This window comes from Urtica dioica, chromosome 6 (genome assembly GCF_054948205.1).
Source record: "Urtica dioica subsp. dioica isolate 48M chromosome 6, U.dioica_male_clone48M_v1_H2, whole genome shotgun sequence".
Classification (NCBI taxonomy): Eukaryota; Viridiplantae; Streptophyta; class Magnoliopsida; order Rosales; family Urticaceae; genus Urtica; species Urtica dioica.
Window position 1 is genome coordinate 33,609,566 of NC_142761.1, and position 25,456 is coordinate 33,635,021.

A 25,456-nucleotide genomic window follows, 5' to 3' on the forward strand; every position below is an offset into this window, starting at 1 on the left:
CGCCGGTGAAGGAAGGTGGGAGAATCCAGACGAACCAGACCATGGAGGAGTCAAGAGACAAACCGAGACGATATGGGGGAGAGGACCAGTCCGGTGGGCAACAGGAACCGGGGTCGGAGGAGATCCCAGTGAACTCACAGGCCGCCGCCTCGGCCCCGATTCCTACGTCGTCGCAGGGGTCTGGGGTTTCGCAGCTCCCTAGGCAAAATAATATTCCTGGGAAATCGCAATCGCCAGCCAATCCCGTTGGAAAACAGAAGGAACGTTGGGAAAACCTTACCCAATCAAGGCACGAGATGCCCTCGGAAGTCGGAGGAGGGGGAATCCAATCTCGCGTGGTTCCAAGGAAAAAATGATAATTGATGATGAAGGGGTGTCTGCGTCTTCTAGATCAGGGAGAGAGAAACGCCAGGCTACCCAGGAGTTTAAGAAAAAGGTGGAGGCGTTTAACATATGGGCCCACTCGGGACAAGGCCCAGCAAACTTTACTAAAGGCCCAAGGACTGTTGAAACCGACTATGGCTCTTTGGGTTGGCTGGATTCTTGTGAGAAGCCCAAGGCGCAGGAGGGAACGAGGGCCACGGAGAAACACTCTGGGAAGTCCGAATTTGCGAATGTAGGGGATCCTTTACCATTTGCGTGTGGGGAGTCGAACAAGGAATACCCATTGGGGAATGGGAGCGACCTGGGTACGACCAAAGATGCTGGGGGTGGATTTGCTCCGGCAACCACTTTTCAGGAGGAGAAAGCCGAGTTGTTGGGATCGCAGGGACAATCCGGCAAGGCTGCTGGAAGTGCCACAGGAGAACCCGCGCCAAAATTTGAATTTGGGGTGGGAACGGCGGCTCGTAGCGGAGGTGAAGGTACGTTGGACTACCCACCTGAGACGAGCACTCTTAGGCGCAAAGGAGGACGAGGCAGTGGAGCTAATCAGAAACGATCCAGGTTAGCGGCGGCTGATAAATCCTCATGGAAGAAGCGGGCTAGACAGGGACCAGGAAAAAATGGTGTTTACTCCGCGAATGAAGATGGGTTGGGGGATCAGAAGGAGACTGTAAACTCGGACCCCAATCTTGACACTCCTGTTGGCTCGGCGAGGACCTCACAGGAGACCAGGCTTACCTCCTCGCTCAACTTCTCTTCCTCTGTAATTTCTGAACGCAATGGTTTGGATTTGGCAGGGGAGCCCAAAACTTCTGAAGCGGCGCCCCAGGTTGTTGTGGGCGACCGGAAGCAATGATTCTCCTCTTTTGGAACGTCCAGGGATTGGGAAATCCCGGGACGAGAAGGACCCTTCGGTCGCACTCTCTTAAGTACAAGCCCGATTTAATCTTTTTATTGGAAACTAAGCTTAAAAGAAGTGCGGCTGAACGGGTTCGTGTTTTTTTGGGGTACGGTAGTTGTTTTGCGGTGGAGTGTGTGGGGAGGAGTGGCGGGCTTCTTCTTCTCTGGAGGGAGCCGATCAGCTTCTCCTTGTGTTCGTTTTCACGGTTTCACATCGAAGGGTGGGTTGTTGATGAGGATGGTGTTCGTTCGAGGTTCTTGGGTCTTTACGGTGATCCGGTGGCATCGAACAGGAAGTTTTCTTGGGACCTCATTCGCCGAGTCTTGGCCTCGTTTCAAGGTCCTTGGCTCGTTGGGGGGGATCTTAACGAGGTCGCGCATGACTCGGAACTTAGCCACGGGAGAAGACGTGATACTTACTTGGTGGATGCCTTTCGACATATGTTAGAAGATTGCGACCTTGAAGACTTGGGTTTCGAAGGCCCGACGTTCACTTGGAGGAAGAGTTCGGACCCGGATAGCGTGGAGGAGAGACTTGACTGATGCCTTGTCAATGCGGAATGGCGTAACTACTACCCGAATGCTAAGGTCCTTCATCTTGAGTATTGGAACTCGGACCATCGGCCCTTGCTCTTGGCTTCTAAAGGGAGAACGTCGGGGTATCTCCTGAGAGCACCGCGCTGGTTTTTCTTCGAGGAAGCATGGTGTGGCGAGGAGGAGTGTGCGAACCGGATTCGATCGACTTGGGCCTCGTGCACGGGTGAAGGGGTCCCGTCGTTCCTTGAGCTGCTTCGGAGATGTAGGGAGAATCTCGGGGCATGGGGGCGAGATTGGAAGTCGGGGCTGAAGGCTAAAATCGAGAGACAAAAGGAAGTGGTGCGCGTAGCGGGCGACTCAAGATACGGGGCTGGTCGTGGGAACTTGGGTCGTGAACAACGTCAACTCGATGCACTTCTTGAAAAAGACGAGGTTTATTGGCGCCAACGGAGTAGAATGGATTGGATGAGGTGCGATGATAAAAATCAGGCCCTCTTCCATCGTCGGGCCTCGTCGAGGAAGAAGAGAAATCATATCCGGTCCCTTCTTGACCATACCGAGGAGCGACGTGAAGATGACAAAGGTATCGAAGATGTGGTTTCCGAGTACTTCCGTGGGATTTTTACTTCCTCCATGCCGTCATCGAATTCCATTGAGGAGGTGGTGAGAGGTGTAACACCGAAAGTGAATGCCGACATGAATTTGGAGCTTCTCCGACCTTTTGAGGAGGATGATGTGAAAAGAGAGGTCTTCGCGATGGGGGCTATCAAAGCTCCGGGGAGTGATGGGTTCCCGGCCCTCTTCTATCAAAGGCATTGGGAGGTGGTGGGCGACCGGGTAACTCGCGTGTGCTTGGGTATTCTTAACAACGGTGATCCGGTGGAAGAGATTAATGACACCATCATCACCCTCATCCCGAAGGTCGACTCTCCCGAAAAGGTTAGTGATTTCCGACCCATAAGCCTTTGTAATGTGATATACAAAGTGGTCTCTCGGTGTCTTGTCTCGAGGCTTAGGGTTGTCATGGAGACGGTGATCTCGGAAAACCAATGGGCTTTCGTGGGGGGCCGGAAAATCTTCGACAACATCATGGTGTGCTTCGAAGGTATCCATACGATGAAGAATGGTAGATTCTAGAACGGAGGGTGCGCGGCTCTCAAGATCGATATGGCCAAAGCATATGACCGAATGGAATGGACCTTCATCGAATCCATGATGCTAAAACTGGGTTTTGCTGAGGAGTGGGTAGAGAAAGTTATGAGATGCATCACGTCGGTGAGTTTCTCCTTCAACATCAACGGCCGGATTCGGGGGAGGGTGATTCCGGAGAGAGGCCTTCGCCAAGGGGACCCGCTCTCGCCTTTTCTTTTCCTTATATGCGCGGAGGGTCTCTCAAGCCTCCTCAAAGAAGGGGAAAGTCGGGGTGACATCACAGGAGTCCGGTTTGGCCGTGGAGACTTCCGGGTTTCCCACTTGCTCTTCGCCGATGATAGTCTCATCTTTTTCCGCGCTTCTATGGAGGAGAGCGAGACTATTAGGGGCTGCCTCGACACATACGCTGCGGCTTCCGGACAACTTGTTAACTTCTCCAAATCCGATATTAGTTTCGGGAAGGACGTGGCGGAGGAGACTAAACTTGAAATCGCTTCGAATCTTGGGGTGTCTATCACGGATTGCCACGTTCGATACCTTGGTCTCCCCACACTCACCGGCAAGAGGAGAGTGGAGGTCTTCGCTATTCATAAAGCGGTGACCAAGTTTTGGTGGGGTAATAGTGGAGAGGAACGAAAAATCCATTGGTGCAAATGGGAGGAGCTTACTAGACATAAAAGCGAGGGGGGACTCGGATTCAGAGATTTGGAGAAGTTTAACCAAGCACTCGTCGCCAAAAGTGTTTGGCGCCTTATTCGTCGGCGGGGCAGCCTCATTGAGAGGGTACTACGGGAATGCTACTACCCGAATGGCACCCTCTTGGAAGCTTCGTCTCCCTCGTATGGCTCTAACCTTTGGCGGGGCTTAGTGTGGGGCAAAGAAGTGATCCTTGAGGGAACAAGATGGAGAGTGGGAGATGGGGAGTCGGTGTTTGTCTCTAAGGATAAGTGGATCCCCCGATCTACAAACCCTTCTCTCATCGACCCCCCATTTATCCCCGAAGACATGCGAGTGGCGGAGCTCAAACATCACGACGGGAAATGGAATGAAGCCTTGGTCCGAAACATGTTCGGGAGAGAAGATGCGGAGGCGATCCTTGCTATTCCAGAGAGTAGAGCGGGGACGGCCGACATGCTGCGATGGCACTATTCCGAAGACGGCGAGTACTCGGTGAAGAGCGGCTATTGGCGGGCGTGTACCTCCTTGGCGAGGCCGAGCTCTTCGAATCCCTCGGCTTCGGCTTCTTAGTGGAACGGCTTTTGGAAACTCTCAATGCCCCCGAAGATAAAACTTTTTGTTTGGAGAGTGTGCAAAGGATGGATTCCGGTGATGTCTCTCCTTCTCCGGCGTAAAATTGTCGATAAGGACCATTGTCCTTTGTGTCACGGAAGACCGGAAACGGTGAATCATGCGATTTGGGATTGTGCTTGGGTGAAAAAAGCGTGGGCCCTTACGAACTTCGACATGACCATCAAAGATAACCGTGGAGAGGACGTGGTGGGGACCTTCATCAAAATTTCGAAGTCCGTTGAGGTTAGTAACTTCGAGTTTCTTATTGTCTTGGTATGGGAATTATGGAACCATCGAAACAAAGTGCTTTCCAGTAAGTCGAAGTGGTCACCCGAGGCTCTCGTGGAATGGGCCGGAGGCTTCCTTGACGCTTATCGTGAGGCTAACAAGCCACGGCAACGGGAGGGCAGCAGGGGTACGGTCTCGGTTTGGCCTCCACCAAATCCCGGGGTGTGTGCGATTAGCGTTGATGCGGCGGTGGATGTGATAGGCGGTCGCTACGGAACCGGGGGGGGTGATTCGCGACCACCGGGGAAGAGTTTTGACTTCGGAGGTGGCGGCTGAAGCTCTCGGACTATTGCCGGAACTTGCGGAGGCGAAAGCCATTCTCCGGGGGCTCGACCTTGTTAAGGACTTGGGCCTCGAACGGGTGGTGGTGCAGTCCGATTGCCTCCGTGTGGTCAATGCTATTAGGAGAGGAGTTATCCCACTTACAGAGCTTGGGACTATTTTAGAAGACATCAAGGTTAGCTCGTTGAACTTTTTGGATGTTTCTTTTATCTTTATCCCCCGCTCTTGTAACATGGTTGCTCATAATTTGGCGAAATATGCCCTTTTTGTTAATAAGGAGGCTCGATGGTCGGGGCATGTCCCGCCTTGTGCAGTCCGTGATGTTCTTAATGATAGTGACTCGTTGTAACCACGGTATTCCTTCGCCATACGTGAGGGTGTTTATGTTACTTCTCGTGGTACCGCCCACGTTTTTCAAAAAAAAAATATGATTATTTATTCATTGGACCTATATACTATAAACTACGATAGTAAGTAATCCATTGGAATGATACTATTTAATTATTTATTCATGATCATAAATACACTCTCTCTAATATTTAATTAAATGTTGGCCTCGAGCATGTTCCAAATTCCAATACACCGCAAGAACAATGCCGGTCATGGAATTTTTATGCATGGCATAGCTTGTTGTTTGAAACAAGTAGTGCATTTTTGTGAGACATAATCATCAGAAAATGTGAAATAAAATATAATTATTATGGATTTCCACGATGATATTCCATCAACTACTCCACGTGGGCACATCGTGACTGTCCCGTCACCGAGAACTCAAGCAATTTTTTCTCTCACAAACATTGAACTAGGGTCATACGAATTTAAATTGGTTTTAATTGCCAACTTGTTCTAACTGTCAATTAACCAGGTTTTATTCATATTATAAAACCAACAAACTTAGCTTAATCACATTTTCCAAAGAGTTCTGACCACGTTTTTGCGTTTTAGAGATTTCCTTATTTCTTAAGATATATTAAAATATTCCTCCTAGAACATCTGAAGCAAATTTTATTATATATCAAATACACCATTGATAAGGACTTCAAAATTAAGGACTTTAAAGTTATAACTATATATACGCATGTTCTATGGGATATACCAGGTCTGTTTCAAATCCGATTTACATCAATTCAATTCATATAAAGTCAGCGTTGCAACGTTATTTATATATGGTTTAATCTCAGTTCAGAATTTATTTTTGGATACCCTAGTTTATTGACTAAATTAATATTTAAATTTTGCTAAGTAATTAATAGTGTTATACATTGTAAAATAACAATAACTTAAATAAACATGGAAAAACTGAACAAAATAGCCATTTAAAACTTATTGTTTAGCAAAACAGTCAAAGTTTTAACTTTTCAACAAAGTAGTCAAATTTACGTTTTAAAAAAAAAAAAAATTAACAGCCAAGATTAAATTTTTTTGACGATTATCATAAGCAATTTATCAATTTCAACAAAATTTAATCTTGGGGTCAAAAAAACTTTTGAAACCAGATTGCTGCACATTTTGGCTATTTCACTAAATTAAGACAAACTTTGACTTTTTTTGCAAATTCATAACTTTAAATTGGCAATTTAGCTACATCGCCCAATAAACATGTTGACGGAACTACTTTTAATAATTATTAATTACAACTAAAAAGAATATGAATAAATAATTTAAGGATTTTCTTACATGAAATAGTCAATTTAACTTTATTCTTTAGCACAATAGATAAGGTTTTATAGGCTATTCTTAAAATGTAAAAATACTAACATACCATTTTCATATTAGGGTATATATTATTTCATATTTTAAAATTATTTTATTTTGATAATTTTCTTTAGCTGCCAAACCTAATTTCAGTCCATTAATCGATTTTGAAATTGTTTATTTTGATTTTTATCAGAATTTTTTAATTTTTAGATTTTTTGTTTTTATGTTCGTGTCCATGTTCATGAACTAGTATTTTCAGGTTGCAATATAATTAACCCATGTGTCCAAAGTTTTAATCTACAGTATTTGTGTGTGTTGTTTAGTTGTTTGGAGCCTTCGATTTTGTGTCTTGATGATAGAGTGTTGATTAGAACTCTCACAAGCAGAAAGAACTGAATGCCTTAAAGGCAAGTCAATTACACATAAAAAAAATAATCGATTAAACTTTTAGATACCTTGATTAATTATTTTAAAATTATGAGAATAGTAAAAGCGTTGAACACGAACATAAAGTCGACCAGCTGAAATTTACGTCGACTAACCTAGTTCAACAGTGATGGCGATCGAGATCGACGGCGATGGATCGGAAATTGATGGTATCGAGGACGGCAATGGATCGAAGATCGACGACGATCTGACGGAGATCGAAGACGATGCAACGGATATCAACAGAGATGGGTCGGAGACCGACGGAGATGGCGATGGAGATCGAAGACGATGGTGACAGAGATCATGACGTTGGCGTGTGAGAACGTCGGCGATGGCGCTGAAGATCAAAGGCGATGGCGACAGAGCTAGATCGATGACGATGCCAATAGATATCAACGGCGATGTTGGTATTGAAGAGTGAATGAAAGGGTTTGGTGATTTTTAAGATTTGACCAGTTAACTTCAACTTTAGAAAGTTTGACCATTTTGCTAAACCCAAATTTTAAATTGACTAGATAATCGTAATACCCATAATTTAAACAAACCACTTATTTGACTTCTAAAATTTCAAAAACCCACAGAAATTGAGAGAAATCGCTCCAAAACAAATCAAACCAACTACTAATCAAACAAATCGTAACTCCAAATTCAGAAATTAACATTTGCTTAATAATAGCGCTTATAAATCAATCTTTTGGTAATATCAATTGCAAAATAAAATGATAAATTCATAATGCAAATTTTTTTTAATTAATTGTCACATCATTAAAACTGCTTATTTTATTTAAAACATTGACTATCTATTTTACAATCCTAACATTTCAAGTGTATTAAGTTTTCTGCTTTATTATATTGTATTAATTGTTTAACATAAACTTGGTTTACTTATACATGATTCCTTTTATTTTCTCAAGTAATATTGATGGTATTTTTTTTTTTTGAGTTGGGGCACTATCGGCCATGATTACATGATATATTAGCAGTGCAAAGCGCAGGTGGTACTATCGGCCAAGATTACATAGTAGGTGGCACTTTTGGCCAAGATTACATACTTATTAGAATAAATCCTAGGGGGCATGCATTTCTGCATCCCATGCGGGCTTGAACCCATGACCTCTCCGTCGAGGTGAGTGTGGGATTACCGCTAGACCAAGCTAGTTACCACATATTGATGGTATTTCATTCGTATGTTTAATGCAAAACATCCGGTGATAAATAAATCAAGAAATTATCAAGCATACAATTTTTTTCATAATTAATTTCTCGAATATTGACTAAATTTTTTAATCTCATAACATATAATATATTTATTTAGCTTAATAACTATAATGTTTACAATTTATTTTACTTTTTTTTATTGCCTATGGGTTCTTTAATTCCTTTTTTACCCCCTGGACTCGTATCTCGATTACATTTCACCCCCTGGACTCGGAAATGTTGCAGAACTAATCTCAGAACTTAGACACGTGTTACAACTTGCCACTTCCGTCCGTATTTGCACGTTAAGTTTAACTTTTTGATGACGTGGCAATATTTTAAAGAGTATTAGAGTATTTTCTATTATTTTAAATACTTTTAATATTTTAATATTGTTATTAGATTTATTAATTATTAAAAAAAAAAATTAATATATCTAATAACAATATTTAAATATTAAAAGTATTTAAAATAATAGAAAATACTCTAATACTCTTTAAAATATTGCCACGTCATCAAAGAGTTAAACTTAACGTCCAAATACTGACGGAAGTAGCAAGTTGTAACACGTGTCTAAGTTCTGAGATTAGTTCTGCAACATTTCCGAGTCCAAGGGGTGAAATGTAATCGGGGTACGAGTCCAGGGGGTAAAAAAGGAATTAATTCTAGTTTTATTTATGATCATGATTATTGATATATAGTTTCAATTTGAAAATTGGGACAATTAAACCAGTAGCCTAATAGCTCATCATTCTTTTAAAAAGTAACTCAAGTTTCATTTATAAAAAAAAAAAGTCCATGAGCCCCAAAAGGTTAATTTAACTCATTCTTTAGTTAATTTAATATATTGCGGGCTGGTGGTTTGTTTTTATTTAATAAAATAAAATTTGCGCTAGAATCTTAAAATGAGCCAGTGAAATGGCTAGTTACAAATAAATAGTAGCTTAGGATCACTAAAATCAGATGATCCAATGACATATTGTTTAGAAAATTAAATTTCTTTCAATAGATTTCAGTGTAAATTGAGCACTCATTTTCCATTCGTCTAATCCAGGTTGTCGAAGAAATAATCCATCTGTGTAAAACAAGTAATGGACAAATGATTTTGGTCCGACAATGTCCGTGAGCATGTTTGCCTAACCTATATTATCATCATATTATTTTTTATTTTTTGTGATAATTTAGACCGGAAATGTGGTTCTAGAAAGTTTATTGTATTTTCATATTAAAATTTTGCTTACTCAAAATTAAGATGTTGCACACAATGTTGGCGTACAGTTAATGTGATCGACAAGATATTCCCGACGCTTAGATGAACAATTAAGCAATACATAAAAAGTTAAAAACACAAGGAATTGTTAACCCAATTGGTATAATGTAACATAAGTCTGAAAGGTTGTTGCCCAGTGAAAATAAAATTCACTAATTAATAAGTAATCAATAGGATACAATGATCTTATCTGAATCATCACATATTTAAAGACATTTTCCTATTACTACTCGTGAATTTCAATTTAATCTATCCTAAGTCTAAATCCCCTCATTTCTACTCATATGAGATCCCCTCACCCAAGCGTTTGTTTCTTTCAATTATATAATGAACATGAACAATGCCCACAAATTACAGACCCAATCTATCAATCACTAGAATAAGTGGAAACGACAATATAGAGATATACATGTACCAAACAAACAAACCGTTTCTCAACACGCTAATAATACACACCCGATAACATATAGTACATATGGAAAAATGCTTAGAAAAAGACCACCAAGGGTAGACGATCTCTTTTATAGTGGTCAAGAGGCTGAAAGTTGAAATAAGATTTTCCTAGCTATAAATGCGTAGAAAATACTCGATGCAAATCTTGCGTGTATAAACTTGAGCAAAACAAAAAATTTACCGAAATAGTGTGAGATCTTATCCATGGTGGTCAAATTGTCTCAACATACATGTTTTGAGACATATTATCAAACACTACTTTTCCAACAATTAATTATAACAACACATATTTTTCTTAAATCTTTTAAAATATGGAAAATGCCACATTATATGCCTAGTCAGAATAAAAAAAATCTCATTCCATGGCCTCCTTGTAAGATGACACAACTCTTTTAATTTTATTTTAGCTTTCTTATTGGTTGCATACATACATTAAATTTAACTTGATTAATAAACCAACATACATACAATTTGTATGGCTAATAAAACGAACATGGCATCCATACATAATTTAGCATACCGTATTAACATGTATCGACTATATTCTAAACCTTGAGGGCTGAAAAAAAAAATGGATGGCTTGGTCTTTCTATGGGAATTTTTTTTTTTTTTTTAAATATATCACGCTACATTTACAATTACATTATATGAGTTGTCCTCAAGGCGCAACATATCTAGTACTTCTCTTGTTTGGGTGTTTTAAAGGGACATCAAGGGGAAAAATAAGCCTCAACAATCACTTCTTCAGGCCAAATTAGAGAACATTCTTCAACTTTCAGTTATATCTTAAGACATGTCTTGCCATTGACCATATAAAGAAGAACTTTGAAAACGATTCTCTATATCTGTACGTACACACGGAAAGCCACATAAGTAATATATGTTGTGCAACACTATGATAATTAATTTATTATTAGTTCTCTCTCTCTATAGTTAATTTATTACTAGCTATCTCTCTCTCTCTCTCTCTCTCTCTCTCTCTCTCTCTCTATCTCGAGCTGGAGCTATAGCTATAGCTATATATAATATATACATTGATCACGGCATGAAATATCCCTTTCAAATGCGTAATAATATATTGAATAAATTTCACTTTTTCCCCATGAACTATGACCTCGGTAATAATTTGCCCCTACTATTCTGATTTGTGTCAACTGTTTACCTTAAACTTATGTTTTTTATTAGAAGTAATCTTTCCGTTAATTTTGGCACTGGTCTGTTAGTTTTTTGATGACGTGGACAGTATAAATATGAAACAGCTCAAGAGAAAGAAAAAAAAAATTGATCTTTTTTTTTAAAATGTTTTTAATGTAAATAACAATAAATATGAAACAGCTCAAGAGTAATATTTAATTAATGAAGGGTGTGTTTATATCCTTTAAGGTTCATTTATAAATTTTACGACAAAACTGTAACTATTTTACAAGTTATATTTATTTTATTTGATTGATGAGCTACACTGCCCGTTGTTAGTTAGTTAAAATTACGCTACACACCCTTCGTTAATTAATTTTTACAACAGAAAAGGAAAAACAAATAAAAAAATATTTAAAAAGCACGAGGTCCTTCTCTAAATTCCAAAAAAAAAAAAAAAAAATCCAGAAAACATTTCAAAAAAAAAAAAGATCAATTTTTTTTTCTTTCTCTTGAGCTATATATTTGCCCCCTGATTTATGGCCTCACTGACAGAAGATGACTTATGATATAAAATCGAGGTTATTGGACCTCAATATCACGACCGACAAAATTGATGGGCCTTCCGTGTATTATAAGCCCACTCCGTCAGTTAAATGGTCACGTGGTAGTCACATGGTACAAGAGGTAAATGAATTTACGAGAATGTCCTTGGACTCAAGTAAATTGCTTTGATTTTCATTTTATTTTCAGTTCTCATTTTTATTGAGAATATAAAAAAACCATTCGAAGAGAGAACCCCCAAATCGACTGAGCCACAAATCGATTGAGCTAGGGTTAGCGTCTCCGATTAAAAATCAAATTCATAACTTATGCACGTCTAATTTAGGTGTCGTCGGTATGGAGAGAAGCCATAGCACGTCTAATCGCAAGAAATCCGACGTCGTTGTTGGCGAAACGTCCACGCGCGAGCCGCCGACGTGTTCGTGCGAATTGAAGACTGTGGAGAGGACGTCAAGGACAGGTCGTAACCCAGCAAGACGTTTTTTTGGTTGTGCTCTGTATAAGGTTAGTGTTGTTTTTTTTTCTTCTTAAATTTGTGTGTTTGGGTAACGTGGATAATTTGTGTGTTTGATTGTGGGGGAATTATTTGGTTTCTCAGCATAAAAATGACCCAGGTTGCGGATATTTTAGATGGATTGACCCTCCTAGTTGTACCCCATCGACAGATACAATTACAGAAATGATGAACAAAATGAACGAAAATGGGGAATCAGAAGCTGAGAGTCCAACTACCTTCGTTCATACTAGAGAGAATTTGGTCGGATTAGCTAGTGAAGCTTTTCAAATCAAGTTCTTGTTATGTGTAATTGTATTGATTTTGTGTCTGTTGTTATTCAAGTAATATGACAAGTAAAATGTGGTCTGTTTTTTACTAGGTACGTTATGTAAATTACAGTGTAATGATATATGTATGCAAGTATTCTATGGCAGATGTATTTTGAATATGTGTTCATTTAGAAAAAGAGATATATGTATTTTGATATATGTATGCAAGTATCCACTCAGTGTTCTAATTAAATTGAGTGGATTTAATAAGAGTAACATCACATAAAAAAAGAGATAAAATGAAATAACATATAGAAAAAGACATAACTTGTAATGTCACAAAAAAGTGGATCACAATGTTTCAATGTCACAAAAGAGTGGATTTGAAGCATTTTACAGCTTTTACATACATCAAACTGAAACAACTAGGTAAATTAAGGATGAATTCCAATGTTTCAAATTATGAACCCTTACTTAGCTTTACAAAGCTATTTTACACAGTTCTAAAATATTCCAAAAGTGGGTTAGGGCTTTACATATTCATAAACACTACAAATTACTCGGTGAACAATCTTTTACGCCCGCGTTGAACTTCATTGTTAGTGTTGACCGTCCTGAGATTCCTAAATCGAGGGCTCATCTGAAATCTCCAAAAACATTGAGGAAGAAGAATTTGCCACCAAATACATATTTGACCATATTTTCAATTGAAATGAAATGGTCCTAATTTTCTTACCCTGATGCCAATCCTTTGACTTGGTTGTCTGGGTGTTGGTTGTGTCGGCTGAGACGGTAGTGGAGGTCCGTCATCATTGTTTCTTCTGGCTCGACTCCGTGTTGGTTGTGTCGGTTGTGATGGTTGTGAGGTCCGCGCTTGTCTCTATTTTGCATTTACAGTGTGGGTAGTAAGTAGCAGTCAATCTTTGTAACTCAATATCAGAGTATTGAATGTACCTGTTCCTCTTGCTGGCGTCTGAAACACGTACGTGCGTTGTGACCGTCTTTGACACATTTTGAGCATGCTGTTGCGACGTAGCGTCTTCTCATCTTCGTTCCACCGGGAGGAATAACCTCATCGTGCTCAACCCTCCTTAATTTTTTGGGTCTACCTAGTTTGACCCTGTCTTCTGGCATCTCCATGGGTGTGGATGTTGTTTTGGGCCACTGTTCTGGAGGATTGATTGGAAAAATCTTGTGCTTGTATGTCTCTCGATAACACTCCTTTTTGTACCAATGGGAGACATAATTCAATGGTTCTTCATGCATTTGCCATATGCAGCTAATGGCGTGTGAGCATGGTATACCTGCAACAAATTCAATCGTTAAGCTTGATAAGGAAATAGTAGGAATATAAATGGAAGACCGGGTTTACAGCATTAGTGTACCAGACAAATCCCAGCGTCCACACGAGCATGTTTGGTGACCAAGATCCACTTTATACATGCTTCCATACATGTTAGACACTTGATAATCCAAATCACCCGCCCAATTCGCAATATTTTCTGCACTTAGTACCTTGTTGGCTTCAATAACCTTGAAAATGCGTGGTCCAACCTCTGACTTCCACTTCTCACCGGCAAGTCGTTGCTTGGTGAACCTGCGAAGTATATACATTCTAATGCGCTCAAGCATAGAGAGTATTGGCCTCTGTCTAGCCAACAGAATTGCTCGCGTGCCGTTGAAACTCTCACACAAGTTGTTGAGTGAGATCTCGCACTTAGGACCGGTTCTGAAACGACTTCTAGCCTAGTGGTCAATTCCTTTGCTCATAAGCCACTCAAAGGCCTCAGGTTCCTCGTCTTTGATTAAACCCATTTCGGCTTCGAAACGAGCCGTGGAATACGACAACGCCGCGTGCATCATCTTTGTTTTCAGAAACAACCCTTTATGTACCTAGGATGCAATAGAATCAGTCAGTATATTCAAATACAAATAGAAAATTCACTGGTTCTAAGTTCACGTTCAAATTAAATATCTAAGAAAATTACCTTTGTGAAGTTTTTCTGCAAATGCCGTGCACAATGTCTGTGCTCCGCTTGAACAGAGCCTTCTTCCCACATCCCTGATAAAGCTTCTTGTAGCCCTTTTTTCTTATCAGATATAAATGTCCATTGGTGACCATTCACAATGTTCAAGTCATCTTTGAGAATGTCCAAGAACCAGGCCCAAGAAGATTTGCATTCAGACTCGACAACAGCTTACGCGATCGGAAATATGCTGTTGTTTGCATCAATTCCGATGGCCGTCAACAGTTGACCGGTATGATGACCCTTTATGTGGCAGCCATCAACCCCAATAACAGGCCTACAATATTTAAATCCTTCTTTGCAGCCTTTGAAACACACGTACATCCTTTTAAAAACCGGGATATCGTTCTCACCATTTTCAGTCTGAAACTTGACAGCTGAACCGGGATTTGTAGCCACTAACTCTGCCCCGTAGTCCCATAGCTTGGTGTTGGAATTGATCTAGGGTTTAAGAAAAAGATTAAACGCTTTGGGAAGCGGCGGAATTTTAAAAAATTTCTTTTCAAGTAAAAATAGTTTTTACTAACCTAGACAAAGAAGCAAGTACATGTAATTAAAAATCAATATGAGCTAAGAGTTTACTAACCTTTCTTGAAGCTTGAACTTTGAAGAAGCTTTTGGAAAGTTCGCAACGCTCATCTCCCCTCGCAGCACGTCTCTCTTTCTTTCCTCGGCACCTCGAGCAACCACGAAAGTTTCTATCACTAAATCACTCGAAAAGAAGGAATCAGTGAGTGGGCACTTTTAAACGCTACGACTTAAGAACGAGTCTCGAAGTCGCAGAGCTAAACACTAGGTCGAGTGAGGACCTAGGTGCCAAGACAAGAAAAAATCAAAAATAAACTAGAGAGAGAGAGAGAGGATTTTCGGCCAAAGTTCTAGAGAGAGAGTCTCTCAAATCTCTTAAACTTGGATGAATGAAAAGTGAGGAAATGAGGCTCCTATTTATAGGAGAGGTCTCACCTTCAATAAGGTAGTTTCCTCTTCTATAGAATATCACATATTCATGAGCAATTTCCTCTTTTTCCCTTTGAGACACTCGGCCAACACAAGGCTTCTAGAAGCCTTGATTTGTTTCCTATTTTGTTCAAGGCCTTGCCTTGTCTCTCACTTGGCCGATTCCCACTTTCCTCTTGGAGGAAATTTGTTTCCTCTTTTTCTTTTGGCAAGTATCTAAATACATTTATGCACAAAATAAACTCTCTTTCCTTGGGTATTATGGGCGCCTATTCTCATCTAGAAGGAGCTTCTAGAAGCTTCTTCATTTGTTCATGACAACATGAGAAAATCCCATTAAGAATTTTCAATAAAATTCTTATGAAATGAAATTAATTCACAAGGCCCAATAATCAAGTTATGGCCGAGTGACATTAAGTCATCAAATGAACTTGTCAAAAAATTTATTGACATTCATTTCATCATATGTCTCAAAAGACAAAAATACCCTTTTGACTATTTTCGTTCTTGTTTTGACTTAGCTTCCAGTTTAACTATTCCTATCGATGTGATTCGTGACAGTGACCTCATGGACCCAAATGAACAAAGCTTGAGCTAAACACTTGGACTCAAAAGTTCACAAACCTTTTCCAAGTTTAGCTTAATGCCAACTGACTCCACTAAAGAGCTGACACTGAAGATTTCTCGGTTCAAATGAATTTGTTTTCTACTCAAGAATTCGACCTAATTATGATGAGCAGATCCACTGAATATTATCTATGTTTACCCTTCATGAATGTCATCAGCTAGTCGGGATTTACTAAATTACCATTTTACCCTTCTAGCTGTTATTTCCTCAACTCCTTTGTCGCTTGTGAATAAGTTAGAAACAATGTATTGACGAGGAGCTAACAAGTCACATTGTTTCATCCAAAAGAGTCAGGACTCAATTTGGACACTGGCCAATTCATTTATTCACACTCCAAGGAACAAAGCATGAGGTGACATACATTGCATTTCAGCAATCTTGTACATGAATTCCATATCTATGAGAACTTCACAAAGTTACTCATGACAGACTCACAACTTAGTACTTCACCAATAGGCCTTGTTCGGAATCACATAGTGAGTCCGAACTTTGACTTTCTCAAATGAGAATACTAAGGTGTGAAATGGCATGTCTCATTTCAGGATTAAGGTAAGCATGATGCAATTCATACATAGTGACTTCGAGACATAAGAGGTTAAATGGTTTGTTCTTATCTTGTCTCTAGAAGTGCACTGGTCAATTCAGTACCTTCGGAAGATACCTAGAAGAACTATAGAGTCTCCAACTCTCAATGCCTCATAACCAGACATCATAGATTCTTCTAACAATCATACTGAGCTCAATAGTCCTTTGACCCTAAGATTGCGAATATATCGTTTTAAGCAAACTACGAAGAGTTTGTTCATGCAAATCTACATTTGTCTCTTCGTAAGTTGTTAAGTTTGTTTATGGACTAAAAGACTAAGGTTTTATCATAAAGCTTCAAACAAAGAAGATTGAATGAACGTTTCAACTTTTTATTAGTGAATAAGCAATTACAAGCAAGAGTCTTCGTAAGACTATATGACATCAAATGTACATAAATAGACACTACTACTCTTCTTGTGGGCACCATTGACAACAAACTCCCACTTGACTCAAAGAAGATGTGAGTAGTCCTGCATGCCTAATCCCTCTCGAAGTTGGTCGAAGACCATGTTCGCTAGGGCCTTGGTGAATGGATCTTCCAGAGATCTACTTCACCTCCACGTCTCCGCGTTGCGCGATCTCTCGAATCAAATGGTATTTTCTCTCAATATGTTTAGAGCGCTTATGGCTTCTAGGTTCCTTTGAGTTAGCGACAGCCCCACTATTATCACAATAAAGGGTCATGGGCTCGTCGACGTTTGGAACAACTTCCAAATACTTAAGGAATTTCGTAAGCCATACAGCCTCTTTGGATGCTTCACAAGCAGCCACATATTCTGCTTCCATTGTGGAGTCAGCAATGCAAGATTGCTTAATACTTCTCCACACAACAGCTCCACCATTAAGGATGAACACAGATCCCGAAGTGGATTTCCTGGAATCCTTATCCGCTTGAAAATCGGAGTCGGTATATCCCGTCATAGTCAGGTCAGTACCTGAGTATGTAAGCATCAAGTTCCTAGTTCTTCGAAGATACTTAAGAACATGCTTAACAGCAATCCAGTGATCGGGTCCAGTGTTGGATTGGAAACGGCTAACTACGCCAACGGCGAAACATATATCAGGTCTAGTGCAAAGCATAGCATACATGAGGCTTCCTACGGCAGAGGCGTAAGGAATTTTCCTCATGTCTTCAATCTCTTGTGCAGTCTTGGGAGACTGGTCCTTAGAGAGTGAAACTCCATGCCTAAAGGGTGTTTGGCCCTTCTTGGAGTCTTGCATCGAGAAGTGATCCATTATCTTATCAATATAAGATGCTTGAGAGAGCGACAGGGTCCGGTTTTTCCTATCTCGAAAAATTTTGGATCCCCAGAATGTATGCTGCTTCTCCAGATCCTTCATATCGAATTGCTTTGCCAGCCAGACCTTAACCTCAGATAACTTACCCACGTCATTACCAATGAGTAGTATATCATCGACATATAGTACCAGAAACACAACTTTGCCTTCGTGTATTAACTTGTAAACACAAGGCTCATCTATTGACTGTTCAAAGCCAAAGCTCTTTACAGTTTCATCGAATCTAATATTCCATGACCTAGATGCTTGCTTTAGTCCAAAAATGGGTTTAAGCAACTCACAAACCTTGGTCTCTTGACCTTTATCCACGAAACCGTCTGGTTGAGCCTTGTAAATGCGCTCGTCAAGATTGCCATTCAGAAAGCCTTTCTTGACATCCATTTGCCAGATCTCATAGTCGAGAGCTGCAGCTATGGATAGGAGTATGCAGATGGATTTCAGCGTCGCGACTGGCGAGAAGGTTTCTTCATAGTCAATCCCTTCTTGTTGGGTATAACCCTTCGCCATAAGTCGTGCTTTGAACGTCTCGACGTTCCCATCAGGACCCCTTTTCTTCTTGTATATCCACTTACACCCTACGGGTTTAATCCCTTCAGGAAGGTCTACAAGTTTCCAAACTTTGTTGACATACATCGAGTGCATTTCAACTTTCATGGCGTCAAGCCAAAGGTTTGATTCAGAACAAGCCATCGCTTGGCTATAGGAAACAGGATCATCCATGTCAGAGACGGCTCCCTCATCGCCAATCTCCTCGGCTACGACGTCGAGGATCGATCCGCTCAGGACGACTCCGACCCCAAATACGTGGGGGAGTCAAGAACCAACGAGGCCACCCCTAGCCTCGCTCAAGCATGACCTCGCCTCGCCACGCATCTAGCGCGGACCTTAGAGAACACTTGACGGCGCAAAGAAACTCCCGAGGGGAGGATCTCCGCCAAAGGCTCAATTCTCGGCGGGACGCGCTGCCCGCCGCAACTCTCGGCCGACCTCAAGCCAATGTCGTGGACCAAGCGTCCAACGAACGCCGACCGGTGACCCCCGTGGCCCCGACAGTCGGCCCTGCCAACGGACTTGATATGGTCACGATGATTCAGAGTCTCCAAAACCAAATCATTGAGATGAGGGAGTCGGGGAGGCAAAGATCATATGGAGGGATCGAGGAATCATACTCTCCCTTCACCGCACAAATCCTCGCGCAGCCTTGCGTGGGGAACTTCAAATTGCCGTCCATCCCTCCCTATGATGGACGGACTAACCCGAACTTCCACATCCAACACTACGAGACGTGGATGACAATGCAAGGACAGTCGGATGCGACTCTCTGTCAAGCCTTCAGCCTGACCCTCACAGGGTCGGGCTTTGAGTGGTTCCGGAGTTTGAGGCCTGGAAGCATCCCATCCTTCTGGGCCTTACGAGAGGCTTTCCTCGCCCGCTTCACCACGCTTGTGGCACAAAAGAAGTTGAAGACCCACCTCCTCTCCATTCGGCAAGGGAGAGATGAGACATTGAGACAATACCTCGCTCGCTTCACCGAGGAGTCTCACAAAGTCGAGGGCTTCGACGACAAGGACGCCATCACAGCGATCACCGAGGGAGTTCGCACGAGCGACTTCCTCAAGTCCATTGTCGGGCAAGTCCCGCGAGACATGGCGGAGCTGATGACGAGAGCCCGCACACATATGGGAATCGAGGACTATCTCGATGGCCGAGATGGCCGAAAGTCAGGAGGACAAGGTAGTCGCCACCGCGACGACCAGGACGAAGATCGTCCCGACCCTCAGAGAAAGAGGAGCAAGGGAGGTCGGGCCCCTAACGGTCGCCCCCTTTCCGGTCCAAGATCGTCGCACGTTGATAGCTTCCGAGCGTTATCGACGTACACCCCTCTGAACACCTCGCAAGAGCGGATCCTAGCTCTGCACCGCGACAAGCTAGGAAGTCCGGCTCCTCTTGCGAAGGATCCCGCGAAGAGGGATCGAAACAAGTTCTGTGAGTACCACCAGGATCACGGGCATCTGACGTCCGAATGTTATCATCTCAGGCGTCAGATCGAGGCCCTGATTCAAGATGGGAAATTAAAAGAGTATGTCCTAAGAACGGTCGAGGCAGCCGCGGTGCACGGAGAGCGCCCACGGCAGGAAAGGAAGGGTCCGGCGACGGCGACCGTCACAGACCAAATGGCGAACCAAGGACCAGGGAACTCACAATTGCACATCGTGGGCTCAATCATGGGCGGCCCGGAGTTCGGAGACTCAAGCACGCAAAGGAAGAAATACGTGCGCGAAGTCTCCCAAGGGAAAATAGCGCACTGCATCAACCACACGTACGAGGCTCCCCCTCCAGCCCCGTTCGAGTCCATGTTCTTCACCGGCCAAGAGGCAGCCCGTGTGCTCCACCCGCACAATGACGCGATAGTCGTCTCCGCACCGGTCGCCAACAACCTCGTCCGAAGGATCCTAATCGATAATGGAAGCTCCGCCGACATAATCTTCAAATCGGCGCTAGACAGGATGAAGCTATCCGGAGTGGGACCGACCCCGATCTCAACTCCGCTCTTCGGCTTCTCCGGGGAGAGGGTCATGACGGAGGGAACCATCGACCTCCTGGTCACCTTCGGAACACCGGGGGGGCTCGAGGTCACCCGCATCGTGTCCTTCCTAGTTGTGGACCAGCCCTCGGCATACAACATCATCATCGGCCGCCCGACTCTCAACCGGCTGAAGGCCATAACGTCCACCTACCACCTGATGATGAAGTTCCCGACTGAGAAGGGGATTGCCGTCATGTTGGGAGACCAGTCAATGGCGAGGATGTGCTACATCCAAGGCGTGGACGGGAAAGGGAAGGAAAAGATGATGAGCGCCATCCTCTAGCTCGGTCAAGCTACAGAAGCTGGCACTGCGGTGGAAGCCCGTCCCCGTTTCTCATTATGTCATTTTATTTCCGGTTTTAAGACAATCTCGAATTTCAATAAGGCCAATGGCCCAGGGATGTAATTTTTGACTATTTCTACATGGTAATTAGATTACATTTCACCTCGAAGTCTTTATCTTGTTGCATTATAATTTCTAGTCTCCTCTACGAGTACACGAGAAACTCGGGGGGCTAATGGGAAACAATGCTCAACGAAACTAGAGCTCGCTCGCTCAACCAAAAAAAAACAACTCAAAACCAAAAACAAAAGTATGACAAAGTCTCAAGGGGCCGATGGTTAGGCCGGAGGTCCCAAGGAAAGACTTATCACGTAACTCCTCGTGCAGGCTCTACACAGAGTCCTCGAGGCCCAAGTCGTGCTAATCGATCACGCCTTCATTGGTGGATTGAGAAAATAAGACACGCACAATAAAGTCGTGCTAATCAATAACGCCTTCATTGGTGGGTCGAGAAAATAAGACACGCGCAATAAAGTCGTGCTAATCGATAACGCCTTCATTGGTGGGTCGAGAAAATAAGATGCGCGCAATAAAGTCATGCTAATCGATCACGGCTTCATTGGTAAGTCGAGAAAATAAGACACGCGCAGTAAAGTCGTGCTAATCAATCACGCCTTCATTGGTGGATTGAAAAAATAAGACACACGCAATAAAGTCGTGCTAATCGATAACGCCTTCATTGGTGGGTCGAGAAAATAAGACACGCGCAATAAAGTCGTGCTAATCGATCACGCCTTCATTGGCGGGTCGAGAAAATAAGACGCGCGCAATAAAGTCGTGCTAATCGATCACGCCTTCATTGGTAAGTCGAGAAAATAAGACACGCGCAGTAAAGTCGTGCTAATCGATCACGCCTTCATTGGTAAGTCGAGAAAATAAGACACGCGCAGTAAAGTCGTGCTAATCGATCACGCCTTCATTGGTGGATTGAGAAAATAAGACACGCGCAGTAAAGTCGTGCTAATCGATCACGCCTTCATTGGTAAGTCGAGAAAATAAGACACGCGCAATAAAGTCGTGCTAATCGATTACGCCTTCGTTGGTAAGTCGAGAAAATAAGCCACGCACAACAAAAACCGTCCCTCGCGACGCACGAAAGCCGTCCCTCGTGACACACAAAGGCCGTCCCTCGTGGCGCACAAAGGCCGTCACTCGCGACGCACAAAGGCCGTCCCCCGTGACACAAACCCAAGAGCATTCATCCCGCATCCGCATGAAAGTGTTGACTTTAAGTTTCCACTCGACCTACGCTCGACCGGAAACTCAGGAGGCTAATGTTACCGGTCCATTCCGGCCCGGTACGGCAACGACAACATATGGCGGCTTCCCCGAGTCTTTCCCGGCGCACGGCCACCTCAGAGCCAGCCATGGCCTCCATGGCCGAGTCAGAGCCGGCCATGGCCGAGTCAGAGCCGGCCATGGCCGAGTCAGAGCCGGCCATGGCCTCCACGGCCGAGTTAGAGCCGGCCATGGCCGAGTCAGAGCCGGCCATGGCCGAGTCAGAGCCGGCCATGGCCTCCACGGCCGAGTCAGAGCCGGCCATGGCCGAGTCAGAGCCGGCCATGGCCTCCACGGCCGAGTCAGAGCCGGCCATGGCCGAGTCAGAGCCGGCCATGGCCTCCATGGCCGAGTCAGAGCCGACCATGGCCTCCACGGCCGAGTCAGAGCCGGCCATGGCCCCCACGGCCGAGTTAGAGCCAGCCATGGCCGAGTCAGAGCCGGCCATGGCCGAGTCAGAGCCGGCCATGGCCTCCACGGCCGAGTCAGAGCCGGCCATGGCCTCCACGGCCGAGTCAGAGCCGGCCATGGCCGGGTCGGAGGCAGCCCTCAGCCAAGGGGTTGTTCATGATGCTCCTTGGTTGCCTATAAATATAGGGGTCTCTCCCCTAGTCCAGGTAATCCGAATTTGAGTACTGAAACGCTGTCGAACTCGTACCTCGCTCGTTTCTCTCAAGTCTCGACCCCTAAACACTAAACCCTCTACAAACCACCTCAATCCTACTAATGTTGACTAGCCACCACGTTAGAGGCAACCCCTCTGTTTCCCCTTTGTAGTTCACACCTTTTCTGCTTGCTTTTCAGGTGCCGGGACGAGACAGATACCACAGACAGCTAAGGGACGACTTGGGATACCAAGTCCGACACGCTCGAGTCGAGACGAGACCACTTGATCTGGCCTTGGGTCTGACCGTCTGCGACTCCTAAATCGTTGTCCGAAAAACTGCGACAACAAGCTTGTCCAAACAAACCATCGAAATCCTATCTACGTCTACATTCTCGATGCGCTCTACAACTCCACCTTCATAGCTCCAATCACGATCAGCCGTTGCAAACAAGAGCGTACCTCCATGGTGAACGTTCAAGACAAAGCAGTTCAATGTTTCAACTGCAAAAAAAAATAACGACAGTCGAACAAAGAGCCGTTATTAGTGCAAAGGGATATCACTGCTTTAAAGAACTAACAAATCTCGTACATGAATAGAAAAACAAAACCACATAAAAGAACAACAACACAAACCCGGCTTCCAATTAAATATAGCCAACCAACCAACCAAGACTAAGCATAAATTTAATCTACCGACACTAAGGACCCACTGTATATTAAAAGGGGAAAAAAACCATCGCACACACTAAAACCATAAAAAAAACAAAAAAAAAAAAACTTCTTTTCATACCCTGGACCCATTCGACAAAAGTATTGTGGTCCCCAACTATATTATCGACTTTAAATAACACTTAAAAGACACAAAAGTGTTCATACATGTACATTCGTTCTCACTCGGTGGAGACTCCTTCGTCGGAACAGGCGATTTTTGCTTCTGTTTTGGTTTTCGAGCCGGTGATTTCTTGGGCAGTGCGGTCGATTTCTTATTCGCACTTTCTTTCCCTTTCGACTTCGAGCGAGAAGATGCCACAGACCTTCGCGCCGGTGACGACTTCCCGGGAGATTTACCTTTCGCCATTACTGGTTTTTCAATTATAGGGTTTTACTGTTAAGACTCGATGCAATTTGGGATTTTTACATCCGACTGTTTTTTTTTTTTTACTTAATTACTGTTTTTTCTTTATTTAATTTATTTTTACACCTCAACTTATTTAATTTAGATGAATAAACAAAAAATTAAATACACTCCCTCATCCGACTAACAAAATAACGATTTTACCCTTATTTACTAGAACACGTGCGTTCCACGAGATTATTTAACTGACGATTGGGCATCTTTTTTTACGGAAGGACCAAACTACTACTTTTTTATATAACAAGGGGTTAATAAATAGTTTTAAAAAGATAGGGGACATTTTGCAGTAAGGCCATAAATCAGGGGGCAAATATACAATTTCTTCTTATTGTTATTTACATAAGTTAATATGATCGGGCGCACCGGCGGAGAGGGCCCATGTTGGAAGTGTTTTTTTTTTTTTTTTGATATGGTGGAGGTGTATTGGTCTGTGTTTTTTTTTTATTCAAACGTGTTTTGGTCTGTTATAAACGAAGAAGAATAGAGTGGCAATATTTTAAAAATTTGAAAACATAACAAGGGTCTTTTCGTCAAATCCACTTTGATTCTTTTCCACGTTTTTTTTAATTTAAAATACCAAACCAAACAATTGAAATACATTGCCAATATACTTTCCACGTCATCAGATAAAGGAAGGATTACTTCTGATACAAAACATAAGTTCAAGGTAAACAATTAACACAAATTAGAATAGCAAGGGCAAATTGTTACCGAGGTCATAGTTCAGGGGGAAAAAGTGAAATTTATTCTAATATATTATTGGTTACTTAAAGTATATGAACTTTTAAGCATGTACTTTGAATTTTTTCCTTTTTGTAGTTTTTAAAAATTGTTATTAGTGCTTAATTTTGGTTGGTTACTAGTTTAGTTTACTATCCATCATACTATTTTAAAGCTCCACGAAAGTCAATAAGGCACAATGTTGATGTCAGTTCTGCATGACTCGGATTTATTATGACCCAATCACGAAACATGACATATAATTTGAATGAAGGTTGTTGCAATATAAGAAAACGACACATTAATCGGTAAATCGAAAACCAAATAAGCAATTACATAAACTACTTCAAGCTTTTTTCTCGTACTATCGGAGAAAATAACTTTCTGTATTTTCAACTCAATTTCACTGCTGATTTTATCCTATATAATGTTTCGTACAATATTGAATCTATTTGAATTAAATATATAATGTAAAACGTCACCTATTTAAAACATTATAGCATAAACCTAAGATTCGTGAGTTGGTATGTTAAAATGCAAGGGAATATTGTTATGGTGAAATCGGAACAGCTTTTTTTTTCTTAGAATTTAAAACTACGCAAACCGATACTAAGATTTGGTGTTGGTGAAACTAATTGATATTGCTAGCTAGAGAGTAAATATACTATGTATAACAAAAGTCAAATATTAAAAATATAACGGAAGTCAAATATTTAAAAAATACAATATATAATAAAAGTCAAAACTAACTTTTGAAGAAAATTTAAATATATATGCAGACTTTTAATTAATAAATAGTCGTACATGATACACTACAGCCTAGCTATATGCAGGCTTGAAAATGTTGCTTGCAGGCATTATTTAACGTATGATCAGCATGTTTGCCACAAATGTTATATACTTAATCAAATCTTAAATTATGTGTAATTGAAGTTAACACCATA

General features: G+C 42.2%; 4 protein-coding genes across 4 annotated transcripts; 3 read left to right on the top strand and 1 right to left on the bottom strand.

Moving 5' to 3' along the window:
* The first annotated feature begins 1,236 nt into the window (after positions 1–1,236).
* Positions 1,237–1,827, top strand: LOC149393727 (uncharacterized). Its single transcript, XM_089618131.1, has one exon. The coding sequence runs from the start codon at positions 1,237–1,239 to the stop codon at positions 1,825–1,827; it is 591 nt and encodes a 196-aa protein (XP_089474257.1).
* A 1,161-nt stretch (positions 1,828–2,988) lies between these two features.
* Positions 2,989–4,221, top strand: LOC149393728 (uncharacterized). Its single transcript, XM_089618132.1, has one exon. It carries the CDS (start codon positions 2,989–2,991, stop codon positions 4,219–4,221), a length of 1,233 nt encoding a protein of 410 aa, XP_089474258.1.
* Positions 4,222–4,245: 24 nt separating this feature from the next.
* Positions 4,246–5,182, top strand: LOC149393729 (uncharacterized). The gene is made up of 2 exons (XM_089618133.1): positions 4,246–4,689; positions 4,754–5,182. The coding sequence occupies exons 1-2, from the start codon at positions 4,246–4,248 to the stop codon at positions 5,180–5,182; spliced, it is 873 nt and encodes a 290-aa protein (XP_089474259.1).
* Positions 5,183–12,899: 7,717 nt separating this feature from the next.
* LOC149393730 (uncharacterized) lies at positions 12,900–13,957 on the bottom strand. Its single transcript, XM_089618134.1, has 3 exons — positions 13,729–13,957; positions 13,298–13,647; positions 12,900–12,983 (listed from the first exon to the last, which is right to left on the bottom strand). The coding sequence occupies exons 1-3, from the start codon at positions 13,955–13,957 to the stop codon at positions 12,900–12,902; spliced, it is 663 nt and encodes a 220-aa protein (XP_089474260.1).
* Positions 13,958–25,456: the final 11,499 nt, after the last annotated feature.